General features: G+C 44.9%; 1 protein-coding gene across 8 annotated transcripts in view; it reads right to left on the bottom strand.

Annotated features, from left to right (window-relative positions):
- nrg1 (neuregulin 1) overlaps positions 1 to 15,253 on the bottom strand; it is a 901,022-nt gene that overhangs the window by 45,202 nt on the left and 840,567 nt on the right. For 7 of the 8 annotated variants that reach the window (XM_038792661.1, XM_038792664.1, XM_038792662.1 and 4 more), the window contains one exon: positions 2,193 to 2,313. In XM_038792661.1, coding sequence (XP_038648589.1) covers positions 2,193 to 2,313 — 121 coding nt within the window. Of the gene's footprint in view, positions 1 to 2,192; positions 2,314 to 6,777; positions 6,916 to 15,253 lie in introns of those variants that run through there. The other variant, XM_038792666.1, reaches the window with a different exon arrangement.

The following is a 15,253-nucleotide window of genomic DNA, read 5'->3' on the forward strand; positions in this document are numbered from 1 at the left end:
CAGGTTCGATTCCTGGCTGGGTCACTGTCTGTGTGGAGTCTGCACGTCCTCCCCCTGTGTGCGTGGGTTTCCTCCGGGTGCTCCGGTTTCCTCCCACAGTCCAAAGATGTGCGGGTTAGGTGGATTGGCCATGCTAAATTGCCCGTAGTGTCCTAATAAAAGTAAGGTTAAGGGGGGGGGGGTTGTTGGGTTACGGTATAGGGTGGATACGTGGGTTTGAGTAGGGTGATCATGGCTCGGCACAACATTGAGGGCCGAAGGGCCTGTTCTGTGCTGTACTGTTCTATGTTCTATGATGTCATTGAACATCGGTCACAATTAGAATTAGAATTCATATCGATTGCCTCCTTCCTAGCCCAGTCCAGAGAGGTCAGGTTTGGAGCACTCAGTTGCTGATGTGCCCGAGATCAGCTACCCCAGCACAATCGAAGATTGGAACCGTGATCCTTTAGCTGACCTGTGCTTTGATGGGAGTGGGGGGGGGGGTATGAGAGATGTCAGATTTAATTCATAACCAAACTAGATTTCGATGCACTAAAATCTACTCTTACAGAAAGGTTTTAGAGCTAATCCTGTGACAGACTAATTAGAGCGTGCGTGTGTAACATGTGCCTGTGTGGAAATATGTATTTTGTGGGTGCATGTGGGAGAGTGCGTGCATTTGCATGTAAGCGTGCCTGCTTGTATACTCAAGAATGTGTGCATGACTGGAGGGAGCCTTTCACAGTGATGCAGCATGCAGCTCAAGATCAGTTAAACAAACGCTGATGAGTGTTTTGAGTGTGACAAGGAAGCACTTAATAAACCAAGGCTCAAAGTCTCCCTCAAATAACCAGAAATAATGACTCTCTATTTCATCAGTTAATATTATAGTCAAAAATGGTTTGGGGCAATGCCCCAGGGGGAGGTACATTGTAATTCAGCAGAGAAAGCTGCAATGTTTTTCAAGTGGGTGCTGTGAGTGTAACTAATAAGACAATGAGAAGGAGTTCAAAGGGCAGCTGTGTGGGCCACGCAGCGTTTGGACAACATATCAGCTAATTAGAACTTGAATAACAAAAGAACCAGCTAGAGCTTGGATTTGACAATTGAGCGAACACTTTATTCTCGAGCCAATGGAGAGGCACTGATTTCTGCCATCGCCATCAGTTTTACTTTTAAAACTTGGTTTTAGCTTAAACCATTCCTGTTTTGAAAGATATCTAGCCAATGGATGTATTTTATCAAATTAAAATCTATTCACAGGCTTCAGCGCGTCTATACGGCGTTGAAAGTGAAAGGGATAGTTTGTACATATTTGTCTGATTCAAGTGGAGGCTAGATGCTGTTGTAATTCGGTACTTTTTTTCCCAAAGAGAGGATGATGGTTTTGAAGAACAACCTCTGTGAACCCGTTTGAATGCCCATACTTTTATGTTAAATGTCATGGGCAGCACGATAGCACAAGTGGATAGCACTGTGGCTTCACAGCGCCAGGGTCCCAGGTTCGATTCCCCGCTGGGTCACTGTCTGTGCGGAGTCTGCACGTTCTCCCCGTGTCTGCATGGGTTTCGTCCGGGTGCTCCGGTTTCCTCCCACTGTCCAAAGACGTGCAGGTTAGGTGGACTGGCCATGCTAAATTACCCTTAGTGACCAAATAAGGTAAAGAAGGGTTATTGGGTTATAGGGATAGGGTGGAAGTGAGCACTTAAGTGGGTCGGTGCAGACTTGATGGGCCGAGTAGCCTCCTTCTACACTGTATGTTCTATGTTAAATTAGAAGATGCAATGATAATCCAGTTGTACATAATGGCTGGGTTCCAGCAATAAATAATTTAAGACTTGACATGTGGTAAGCATTGCATATACTCGGGAGAGAACAGGTGACTTTGGACAATTGGAGTTTCCCCTCACTTCGTGTTTGGGTCTATTGTAGATTAAGCAGTCAGCAACTCAATATTGTTGTATCATGTGACCGTTGGGATGGTAGTAGGTGAATTACTTGGACCGTTTGTCCAGCAGTTCTAACCTTTCCAGCAATTGGGGTGCAAGAGCTGGGTTTCAGTAACATTCTTAGACTGCAGTTCAACAAGGATCATTAACAGCTAACCAGCATCGCTGATAGTAAAAGGCGAAGGCATAAAACTCCCTGTACGGTGACATTAGAGCAGACGTATGGAACGAAGAGTGTGAAAGAAAGGTGGATTCACTTACTGACAGGAGAGTTTATTAATACCATTGATAACGAAACACTGTCCTCCATTCACACAATAGTGCCGATCGCTCTCGTTGCATGGCCTTGCGTGGCCTGACCAAGGCGTAGGTGAAGTGGTGGCTGCAGACAGGAAGAAGAGCAACATTAAAGAGATGATTATTACCAATTTTAATTACAACACATCAACAAGGCTTGAGGTCCAGTGAAATAGGACTGAACTGCTATTCTGCTGCTGCAATTGTTAAAATACCATTTGGGAGAATGAGACGCATCCATAAATTAATACTCCACTCTTGTGATCAACTTCTTCAGTGGCCTTGTTCCTTCCCACCTCTATAACCTCCTGCTGCCCTGCAACTATGAGAACTTTTCTTCAAATCTGGCTTCTGGTGCATGACAATTCTGCTTTTTTACACCATTAGTGGCAATACATCTGGGCCGTAAACTCTGATGTTGCCTCGCTCAAGGCTCTCTGCTTCACCATGTCTTACTCCTCATTTTAGACCAAACCCTGCATCTTTGACCGGGTTTTAAAAAAAATTCTAACATCTCCTTCTTTGACTTTAGTCAGCAGTTGTCTGGTTATATTCCTCTAACAGGCCTTGGGATGTTTTATTGGGTTAAATGGTCTATGTCAATGCAAGTGCCTTCTTTCCTTAGTTACATTAGGGAAAGCACCATTTTACACAACATTTGTAGGCCTTCGACTTGCGATGACATTTCATGTTAGAGAGGAAGGGGGTAGGATAGTGAGCTCTTGCCCACCATTCAGGTAGTTTTGCTGCCTGTATTCAAGGTTTAAAATGAGAACTTCTGCCCTCTGCACTGGGGTGAATCTGCAGAGCCACGGAGCCTGACCAACCAGAAATGGCACCGATCATATGGTTCAAATTATCACACCGCACAAACATCAGAGATTCGTGCAATGGTAAATATGACCAAGGGCAGGCGTGGGATGACTGTTTTTATAACATATTGAAGAGGACTTTGCACCCAATCTACAGCTTTCTTATTCCACTAAACGAAACAACGTGGAAATGCTGTCCAATCAGATGCACTAATTTCTCCACCTCAGTTCATAATATCCACTCTGATCCCATGAGATTTCAAACATGGAACAGCAAGTCATAATGATTATCTTCCCCTAAATGGCTTCTCAAACTTTACAATTTGTACTGTGTGACCTTCAAAACCAACGATAGATTTGGACATCTGATGCATCACAATTGGGTTAAAATAGTCCTATTCAATGTCACCAGCATTCACTTATAAAGAATATGAACATCTTATTAGGAGCCCACTGGAATTCTGAAAACTGGTGATCATTTTGACACGAGTAGAGATAATTGTGGGTTTATATTTTGTCACTGACATATTTTGCTTTTAAATGCATTAGACAGTTCACATGTCATTGTCAGGAGAATACTTGAGATTTCCTGTTATCAGAAATAGTTCACATCACTGAATACATGTCTTTTGTTTTTTAAACCTGGCCGCTACAACCTCTTGCTGTGGGGCAGACTGGTTAACCGAAACAAAGAGATGTCAGAATTGAACTGGAGGCTAGATAAGTATCGGAGAGCGGTTATATGTGTGACTCTTGTCTTTCCCATCTGATATTGACTGATCTGCTAAGAGGATTCTACATTTTATTTATATACATATATATTTAGCAGTATTACAGATTTCCAGAATTTGTTTTTTTGTGCAAGACATGTTTAGCTTGTTTGAATTGACTTTATACAGACTTTATTTCAAATGAATTACTGTCAACATTTACATCATGTCCAAAACTCAGCAAGGAAAGATATCCTCAGCTGGCAAAATATAACAAAAACTAAACCCCCCCCCCACACACACACACATACACACACCACCTTTCCTACTCCCCTTCCCCCCCCCCCCCCCACCACCACCATCAACAAACTTAGAGATACTTCTCCATCAGCTCTTACCATAAAATAAATTGGCAATTTTAATCAGCTTAGAAAACTCAATCCTGTCACTCGCCCCACTGTCTCGATGCTCTTAAGCCCTGTCACCTCTGTGCTAGAGACTCCCTTCATTTTCCTAATTGAACAGGCGCCTCAGATATTCTGAGCTTTGAAATGCTCCTGTCAATCACTGTAGCCGTGGATGGGTGAACTTCAAGCTTACATAAAATATTAGCGAAAGAGAAGCAAACCAAGCGTTGACATTCTGTATTGGGCTGCGGGATTATAAAGGGAAATAAGTTATATTAAGGCAAAATTATTACCTTTCACAATCCCTTCTCACCCTCTCCCCCCCCCCCCCCACCTCTCCCGTATATAGCATGCATGTACATTTATCTCGCCGCATGCAAGAGCAGGTAATGTAAAAAAGCTTCAGGTTTGGCTACAAATATTCTTAACTCTCCATAAAGGATTAACTCTTTGACCCACCGAAAATAAAAGCTTTCAATTTGAACCGACAGCTTTGAGAGGGGAGAGTGGAGCACACAGAAAGCTTGAAAATAGAGGTTTACAGTGAATAGCACATCATTCCCAACCATAGGTTGTAAAAGGAGCATTGCAAGGTCAGGTCATAATACCTCACATCAGTGTTGTATAGGAGCAATGTCCATATTAAAAACCGACAGAGGTTTAGGGGCTTTTCACAGTAACTTCATTGAAGCCTACTTGTGACAATAAGCGATTTTCATTTTTCAATTCATTTCAGGACATTCGTTCTTTTTTTGATCCTGTCATTATTCATTCTGATACAGAAACAAAGAGAAATATTTTTTAAAGTTTGAGATTTGAAATAGTTTTTTCTTCTTCTTTGTTTTCCAAATGTGAGCAAATATTGATTTTCAAAGTCTTGGGGGGGGGGGGGGGGGGGGGGGGGAAGGAAGCCAAACATTGTCAAACAGATGACGGATAGTCCATCATGGCAAAGTATGAGGGTGGGAGAGGGAAGGTGAGAACATGTTTTTGGATGATGGGCTGATGGCTGCAGCTCAGAAGCAGCGGGACATTGCAACAACAACTTGCATTCAGACAGCACCCTTACTGGAGTAAAATATCTCACGGGACTTTGCGATATCAAATATGATTTGGGACACTGCCAGGTCACTTGTAACCTGCTTCCTAAAAAATTCCCGATTAAAATGCAGCGCCAGGTGTTGCTGGTATTAGACAGAATGTTGCTCAAATTCAAGCCACTAAGTTAAAGAGCGGCACGGTAGCACAGTGGTTAGCACTGTTACTTCACAGCGCCAGGGTCCCAGGTTCCATTCCCAGCTTGGGTCACTGTCTGCGTGTTCTCCCCAGTGTCTGCGCGGGTTTTTTCCGGGTGCTCCGGTTTCCTCCCACAAGTCCTGAAAGACGTGCTTGTTAGGTGAGTTGGACATTCTGAATTCTCCCTCAGCATACCCGAACAGGTGCTGGAGTGTAGCGACTAGGGGCTTTTCACAGTAACTTCACTGCAGTGTTAATGCAAGCCTACTTGTGACACTAATAAAGATTATTATTATTAAAGATAACCGTTCAATTCACAATTGTAATTCACTCACTGGTCTACACAGGAATTGACTGAATAGGGCCTTCATCCGTTTTAAAGGAAGGTGCTGCCACTCCACAGCATGTGCACACTGCTCTAACAAAAGGTTGTTTTTATTATTTTCAATTCCATGGTTCACAGAGACGTCAGCCTTTGTCATTATGCCCTCAAAAACCTTTGTTTAAAGAAATTAAAATCCATGATATGAAACATCCGCTGCCATATCGCACACGTCCTTCAAATCACTCAAGGTATAAAGAAAAAGGAATCTAGTTTGAAGGATAAAAGCAGCTTCTCAGTTTGTGCTCCAGCTGGCTGCCTCACAAGCAACAGCTTAACCCTCTCGCTGCCAAACACACGGATTTCCACAGATCTGCACAGAGTGGCTTCGGGTCAATGCAAACCTAATTGAAACCTGAGCGTTATCTGGTTTTTTTTTTTTGCTTGCTCTTGAACCGAACGGACAGTGTTGAGTGTCCTCGGCAAGACGCAGGGAGCAGCCAAGTCCCTCAGCAAATGTTAAACAACAAATAAGAACTGTAGCCTCTCTCCCACCACAATCAATCCAGGGGCTTGAGGCCGTGCACTGATTATGAATCATTTCTTGTTTTTAAAAAAAACACGCATTGGCGATCAGGAGAAAATAACAAACTTAATAAAAGTGCACCCTGCTGTTTGGGGAGATGCAGCTTTGTAGCAAAGACAAAGAATCCACAGCAAAAAGTGAGAGAATCTAAAAAGAGTGACACACAATACTTGAGGTACTTATTTACCCCTGTGCATGCTTACATGACCGGGGCACCGAAGGCTCCAGGAATAAAATACACCCTCCAAAGAAATTGAAAATCAAAAGCTAGGAAATGCTGGAGCTGTCAGAGTGAATCAGACTCATTCCTCAAGCAGCATCAGCACCAGCAGCAGGAGAGAAACTGGGATATCCCAGCAAAGTCACAACTCGCCCACAGTGAGAAAAATGCCAACATTTCAAAGCTATCAGAATGTTTTGAGTTGGTGACGAGCAGCCCCCCCTCCCCCCGGACCCCCTCCTTTAGCCCCTCTTACCTGGGAGGAAGCGCATTTCTAAATGCACATGAAGATGTCCTTGTCCCAAGATGGGGGAGATCTTGCCCTAACTCTTACTGCAATGAGCGCAAAGCTAGGGGTTGCTCCTGTGGGTCCCGAAACGATCTGAGGTCTCCTACCCTCTTTTGTGTGTGTGTGTGTGTGTGTGGTTTAAATATACTTCTTTGGGCACGTCATTGCACTGTCAATTGTCTGATTTACGTTGCTAATGGTTGAAGGGCAAAACGTCAGCCACCGTGACTAGTGCTCAAGCTCGAAAGAGGCATGGGGGATCACAACTCAAAAAGCAAATAAAATAACGTCCGCGCCTTCAAATAAATCCTTGGTCACGAAGCACATCAACTGCATCAAAACCCTTTTGTCCTGCCCAGGTCCCAGGACGAATGTGGATCTTAAGAGTAAAAAACAGCTCACGCAAAATGTTATCACAGTGAATCAATACGGCCATCAAATCAACTGCCAAACCCTTCAACTCAAATGAAAGAATGCAAAGTGTGCTTGTCCATTCTAATTGCTCCATTTTCCACAAGTAGCAATAAAGACAAATGTAATCAGCTATCGCTCGCAAAGTCACCCCATACTTGCACGCATGTTATTGCGACATCAATTTGTGCGTTTAACTCCGCATTAGCCGCGACTGACACTTTTTGAATCCTTACGCAAGCAACTCACTTCTCTGAAATCCTCCTGTCATCTCAGATGAGGGCAACCTCGCTTCTCCTCGCGTCTGCGGTTTGGGAAGTGGGACATGGTCCAGAGGCTCAATCAACTTAACGGCTTCCTGTGTAAGACTGGCAATTTCTCATCGATCCTGAGGTCAGGCCATTCCTCTGTGGGAGGTGGAGGTGGGAAGTACTGTGGGGGGAGGGGAGAAGGTGACGGTGACCTTTCTGGATGCTCTAACTTTCATTAGTCCAAATTTCCTCTTCTAATGGTAGAATCCCTATAGCGCAGAAGGAGGCCATTCAGCCCAGTGAGTCTGCACCGACCCTCTGGAAGAGCACCCTAACTCGGCGCACTCCACCACCCTATCCCCGTAACCCCACCCAACCTGCACATCTTTGGATTGTGGAAGGAAACCGGAGCATCCGGAGGAAACCCACGCAGACCATGGGGAGAACGTGCAGACTCCACACAGTCACCCGAGGCTGGAATCGAAGCTGGATCCCTGGTGCTGTGAGGCAGCAGTGCTAACCACTGTGGCAGCGTGCCACCCGACCTAGACCAAATGCATTTAGTCCCCACAACCAGAGTCCCTGTGCGATGGCCATGCTGAGCAACAGAGTACAAGTTCTGATTAATGTGGCATCACGCCTGCCTGATTCTGCATTCCTGAAACAGTTCCATTAATTGCCGTTCGATCGTACAGTGCCCTGTGCTCAGTAAACATGTGACAAGATAACTTTCACAAATAAAAATATGGGTTAATGGGGAGAGCTCCATCTTTGCACTTGCTTCGTGTTCTGTACTTCAAATCTAGCCATGATGCTTGCAAATAATAAGCTCACTCTGGCAATTAATCATAAGGAGAATGAAGCATAATCAAAAAAACAATTATTAGCATGCTGATATCAATGTTAATCTAATGGCCACTGGGGGCTGAACAGGTTGCTCGTTTGACCTTGCAGGAATGATAGATAAATGATGCAAGTGACAAGGAAGTTTTTTTTTTTAACTAATTAACAACTTACCCATAAACTGACATTTCAACCACAGGAGGCGTAACAATATGACCCCCTAAAAGCTGTGTGGGTGCTGGGACAAGCTGAACCCAAAAGAGACATGAATAGATTTTTGTTTGGAAATGTACAGGTTTAAGGGAAAAGCTGGCGAAAGAGATTAAATTGGGCTGCTCATTCATAAAGCCGGAGGAGGAACGATGGGCTGAATGGCATTCTTCTGTGCTGTAAAATGGTATGATTTTATGAAAGAGCATCAAGAGTATAAAAACTGGCAAGTCAAAGTCATGCTGCAGTTGTATAGAACCTTGATAAGGCCGCACTTGGAATATTGTGCACAATTCACGTTGCCACACTACCAGAAGGATGTGGAGGCTTTCGAGAGGGGGAGGAGGAGGTTTACCAGGATGTTGCCTGATCTGGAGGATGTTAGCTATGCGGAAAGGCTGAGTAGACTCAAATTGTTTCCATTAGGGCAGCACGATAGCATTGTGGATAGCACAATTGCTTCACAGCTCCTGGGTCCCAGGTTCGATTCCGGCTTGGGTCACTGACTGTGCGGAGTCTGCACATCCTCCCCGTGTGTGCGTGGGTTTCCTCCGGGTGCTCCGGTTTCCTCCCACAGTCCAAAGATGTGCAGGTTAGGTGGATTGGCCGTGCCAAATTGCCTTAATTGTCCAAAATTGCCCTTAGTGTTGGGTGGGGTTACTGGGTTATGGGGATAGAGTGGAGGTGTTGACCTTGGGTAGGGTGCTCTTTCCAGGAGCTGGTGCAGACTTGATGGGCCGAATGGCCTCCTTCTGCACTGTAAATTCTATGATAATCTATGATTAGAAAGACGGAGGATGAGAGGTGACCTGATAGAGGTCTACAAGATTATGAGGGGCATGGATAGAGTGGATGGGCAGGCACTCTTTCCCAGGGTGGAGGGGTCAGTCATCAGGTGTCATTGGTTTTAAGGTCCATGGGGCAAAGTTTAGAGGTGATGTGCGAGGCTGGTTTTTACACAGAGGGTGGTAAGTGCCTGGAACGCGCTGCCAGGGGAGATTGTGGAAGCAGATACATTAACGGCTTTCAAAAGGCATCTCGACAAATATATGCATAGGATGGGAATAGAGGGATACGACATTAGGAAATGCTAAGGAGTTTGGCCAAGGCTGGTATCATGACCAGTACAGGCATGGAGGGCCGAGGGCCTGTTCGTGTGCTGTATTATTCTTTGTTCTTTATTCTTTCAAGCTAAGGACCAATGGCAGATAAAAGTAGATGAGGTAAAGATCAGCCATAATCAAACTGCGGCAGCACAGTAGCACAAGTGATTAGCACTGTAGCTTCACAGCGCCAGGGTCCCAGGTTCGATTCCCCGCTGGGTCATTGTCTGTGCGGAGTCTCCACGTTCTCCCCGTGTGTGCGTGGGTTTCCTCCGGGTGCTCCAGTTTCCTCCCACAGTCCAAAGACGTGCAGGTTAGGTGGATTGGCCATGATAAAATTGCCCTTAGTGACCAAAGGAGGGGTTATTGGGTTACGGGGATACGGTGGAAGTGAGAGCTTAAGTGGATCGGTGCAGACTCGATAGGCCGAATGGCCTCGTACTGCACTGTATGTTCTATATTCTATATATATTCTGAATGGTGGAAAAGATTTGAAAGATGGTGGCCTTATGGTAATGTCACTGGACTAGTGATCCAGAGGGCCAGACTAATACTTTGGTGACATGGGTTCAAATCCCACCATGGGTGGTGGAATTTAAATTCCATTATTGATCTGGAATTGAAAAGCTAGTCTAATGGCGACCATGAAAATGATTGTGGCAAAAACAATGGGCTGGAATCTCATCTGTCACAATTCTACGTTGCGCCGCTGCCCGGGGAATTCCCGACGGTATGAGGCTGCCCACAACGGGAAACCCCATTGGCTGGCTGGCGAGACGGAGAATCCCGGGGGTCACACCAGAAATCTGGTGCGGCAGGACGGAGAATCCTGTCCAATGTCCTTCAGGGAAAGAAATCTGCTGTCCTTACCTGGCCTGGCCTACATGTGACTCTGGATCCACAAGTGTGTTAATTCTGAAATGGCCTGGTAATCCATTCAGTTCACGGTCAATTAGGGGTAAGCAGCAAAATGCTGACCCAGCCAGTGACACCCACATCCCATGAACATTTAAATTTGTAAAAATGTTCCTGTTCAACAGGCTCACTTGTTCTGAATCACTCTGATGCTGTTTTCGTCCTAATTTTGGATCCCACACACTAAAGCTAACAAGGTTAACAGCCACTTGCTACTTTGCTACTGTGCACTTGTGTAGCCATTTCTACCCCATCGCCCTCACGTAATCTCACGTTACGCCCCAAAAAGAGGGCTAGCAGAAAAATCCATGGAGGCGGGCGGCAGGGTGGCACTGCTGCATCACAGCGCGAGGGACCCAAGTTCGATTCCAACTTTGGGTGACTGTCGGTGTAGAGTTTGCACATTTCCCCGCCCCCCGTGTTTGCCTGGATTTCCTCAGGGTTGCCTTGCATCCTCCCACAGTCCAAAGATGTGCAGGTTAGGTGGATTGGTCATGCTAAATTGCCCCTTAGGGTGGGGTTGCAGGAACAGGGCAGAGGATTGGGCTGAGGTCGGGTGGTCTTTCGAAGGGTTGGTGCAGACTCAATGAGCCGAATGGCCTCCTTCTGCACTGTAGGGACTCTATGATTCTATGAAGATAAAGGTACTTTGGGAGTTGATTCAAGTAGTTCCAGGAATATTGAACTCAGCAGAGCAAGAAAACGTGCCAAACAAAATGCCTCCTTGACACAACTGGTGGAGTCAGCATTGAGGCACTAAAGAGAATAGTGCCTTGTCCATCACACGGAATAAAATATTGCTGGCATGGGAAGAGACTCGGCCTCCAGATTCTGCTGACATTTCACAAGCTTTGTCTTTCAGCTTTCACGACTCGATTAAATTACGGCCTCCCTTTCACCTTAGCTGTCTAATACCCCAGCCTCCTCCTCTGCTGAATCATTGCCATGTTGCCAGAATGAAATTGCATTAATAATAGAAATGTGCAAAATCTTCAGCAGAACATCAAAGTAACCTCAAATTACTTGAACCTCCATTAAAGCTGAACAAGCAATTTAGCATCATTTGCTGGCTATGACTATGCAATATAACGATAGTAAATATAACTCAATATGTCTAACATTCCCCCACACATACATACCCATGTTAATCAACTTTCCAGCAGACAGATTTAAATCATTTTTTAAATAATTAGCTCGGCCTCAGCAACATCCTGGCTCCTTTTAAATCGAGTTTGCATGAATCAGGAGAATTACGTGAGATGGCCTCATTCTGCCCTTCTGGAATTTGGTTTTGTATTAATTAAACTTATTCATGGCCAAAATCTTTACTTTAGGAATGATTTTCACTTCGATTTTCCAGCTTTGGTGTTGAAATATGGCTGCCATCTCCATTCATGTGATCCATGGTCCTGATTCACCACTTTTATTTCACGTGACTGGGAATTAGGAAGCAAACAGGGACTCGTATATGCTGAAAATTATAAATACGTGATAATATGCCTGTCCCTAAATTTAGATACATGTCTAATGTTGGATTCCATGGATTAGTGCGGGATTCATTTTCAGTGATTTGTCACATTTACCAATCTTTGAATTGTTGGTAAAGAAAGAATAATGGGGCCCAAAGATTAGACTCCTTAAAAAAATATATATATATCCTGAAATAATGATCTCTTCTTGAGGTTTCAATGCCAGTTCTGTACTGTTTCAGTTCCGCCATCACAATTTATTACATATGAACAAATAAAATTGGAGAAGGAGGAGGCCATTCCGCCCCACAAACTCGCTCCACCATTCCATAAGAACGTGGCGGATCTGTTAGTGTTTCAAATTCCACAATCCTACCTACCCCCAATGACATTTGATTCCCTGAATCACCAGAGGTCCTCAATGAAGTAACATACTAAGGCATGATTAGGTCTTACTTTGAACACTATGCCCAGTTCTGGTCATCAGGAAGACACTCAAGCACTGGAGGCTGTGCAGAGAAGAGCTAACCCCTCCAGAGGTCAGAGCTATGGGGTAAGGAGGCATCCGAGGAATGGTTTTAACAAGGTGCACAAGGCGTGTTCACAGGGTGGAGAACAGAAACCTTGAGAATCATTTTAAATTAAACTACGAGGACTAAAGTAAAGGACAAAGGTTCAAGCTTGAGGTCATATCGGGAAGTTTTTCTTGAAACAAGAAGTGTGGAATAAGCTTCCAGATCGAGAAATGGAGGGATTTAAGAAAGAATTGGATTGTACAATTGGAAGACTGCAGCATTTTTCAGTATGGATGAAATAAGAGGGTGGCACGGCAGCACAGTGGTTAGCACTGTTGCTTCACAGCTCCAGGGTCCCGGGTACCATTCCTGACTCAGGTCACTCTCTGTGCAGAGTCTGCACATTCTCCCCGTGTCACAAGTCCCGAAAGACGTGCTTGTTAGGTGAATTGGACATTCTGAATTCTCCCTCTGTGTACCCGAACAGGCGCCGGAGTGTGGCGACTGGGGGATTGTCACAGTCACGCATTGCAGTGTTAATGTAAGCCTACTTGTGACACTAATAAAGATTATTATTATTAAGATGAGATGATCATCCATAATTACCTTTCAATTTGGTAATTGCCTCAAGATATCTCTATATTAAATGTAGCCATGATATGGAGATGCCGGCGTTGGACTGGGGTGGGCACAGTAAGAAGTCTTACAACACCAGGTTAAAGTCCAACATGTTTGTTTCAAACACTAGCTTTCGGAGCACTTCAGGTGAATGGAAATTCGCCTGAGGAAGGAGCAGTGCTCCGAAAGCTAGTGTTTGAAACAAACATGTTGGACTTTAACCTGGTGTTGTAAGACTTCTTACTATGATATTAAAGTATACTTGTTGTGCATTGCCCAAATGTAATCTATACATACACATTATATATGCAATTTGTCAAGTATATATATCACCAGGCAATGTCAACTGTCAAATGGGCAGCACGGTAGCACAAGTGGATAGCACTGTGGATACCCAGGGTCCCAGGTTCAATTCCCCGCTGGATCACTGTCTGTGCGGAGTCTGCACGTTCTCCCCGTGTCTGCGTCGGTTTCCTCCGGGTGCTCCGGTTTCCTCCCACACTTCAAAGACGTGTAGGTTAGGGGGATTGGCCATGATAAATTGCCCTTTAGTGACCAAACAGGTTAGGAGGGGTTATTGGGTTACGGGGATAGGGTGGAAATGAGGGCTTAAGTGGGTCGGTGCAGACTCGATTGGCCGAATGGCCTCCTTCTGCACTGTATGTTCCATGTTCTAACTGCAAATATTATTGGTCACAAAGTGCTGTACCTCTCTTGATATAGGAATAATTTTACTCTCACGGATATTGTTTGTTTGTGATGGGGCTGAGTGTAATACTGTCCTTTCCACTTCTGATGCATAAGGAACAATGCGACAGATCATTACAAATACGACCATGTCAACCCTAATTTCCGGCAACAGCCAGCGAAGTGCATGCAAAATAGAGGATGGGAGGCAGAAAAATAAAACAAGTAAGAAGGTTTGAAATTTACCGATATCAAGAGGAATAACATGTGAGAAAAAAGTATTAAATTCGGGGGATGGGAGAATTTTCTACATTCCCCCCCCCCCCCCGTGGCGTGTTTCTCGGCAGCGGGAGGATGCACGGTGGCGGGATCTTCTGATGCCGCTGCTATCAATGGGATTTACCATTGAATCCACCCACGCAGCCGGGAAACCCATGGCAGGGATGCGTCATCAGAGGCACCAGAAAATCTCGCTGGCGTGAACGCCAGGAAGATCTCACCCCAGGTGTTTTAATAATAATAATCTTTATTGTCACACGTAGGCTTACATTAACACTGCAATTAAATTACTGTGAAAAGCCCCCAGTCGCCACACTCTGGCGCCTGTTTGGGTACGCTGAGGGAGAATTCAGAATGCCCAATTCACCTAACAAGCACGTCTTTCGGGACTTGTGGGAGGAAACCGGAGCACCCGGCGGAAACACAGGCATTTTGCCTTTGAAAACTTACAACAGTGGTTGGGTCAGCAAAGAAGTGGCTTCCCTTGGCCGTCCGAGGGTTAACTAAATTTGAATTACGTCGGTGATATGCCCTAAACCTTTGGGCAAATATTTTCACCTGTGACTAGGACAATTGTTAATTGTGAAGTGGTCCACATTCAACACAAAAGGCCTGATCGTTTAGTTTGGGATTTCAGCACCAAGGACAACTCTTGCTCTTTATTTGGGCCTGTGACCAAGCTCTGTTCTCCGAGGGATTTCTCTTCACTGCTAAATGAGCCAATGTTTGGATGTCACTTTGGAATGCGAAGCAGTGATGGGGGTGTCAGCTGACGGTTTTTGGAAATGTCATCTCTGTAAACTGTGGCTTCTCCTGAGCCCCGAGAGTCAGCATCAGTGACAGAATTGCACAAAGCATGTTAAACACAGCAATGTGGCCACAAAGCACATTTTCCGATTGTTGAATGTCAAAGTGAATGAATCAGTCCCTTTCAGGAGCTGGCGGGGTCGGGCTGGTGTGAAATATATCCCAACTTTCTACGATGGGAGATTTTGTTGCCTCTGCTGACGATGTGAAACTATTTTCCAGTTACACTGAATACTCATCCAGCACAAAGACAAAAGGTCAAACCTCCTCTCGTTGATGTTGTCGGAAAGATGGACAGACTGATAAAAGGTACAAACAACAGAAGGATTTATACT

This window comes from Scyliorhinus canicula, chromosome 3 (genome assembly GCF_902713615.1).
Source record: "Scyliorhinus canicula chromosome 3, sScyCan1.1, whole genome shotgun sequence".
NCBI classification, from domain to species: domain Eukaryota; kingdom Metazoa; phylum Chordata; class Chondrichthyes; order Carcharhiniformes; family Scyliorhinidae; genus Scyliorhinus; species Scyliorhinus canicula.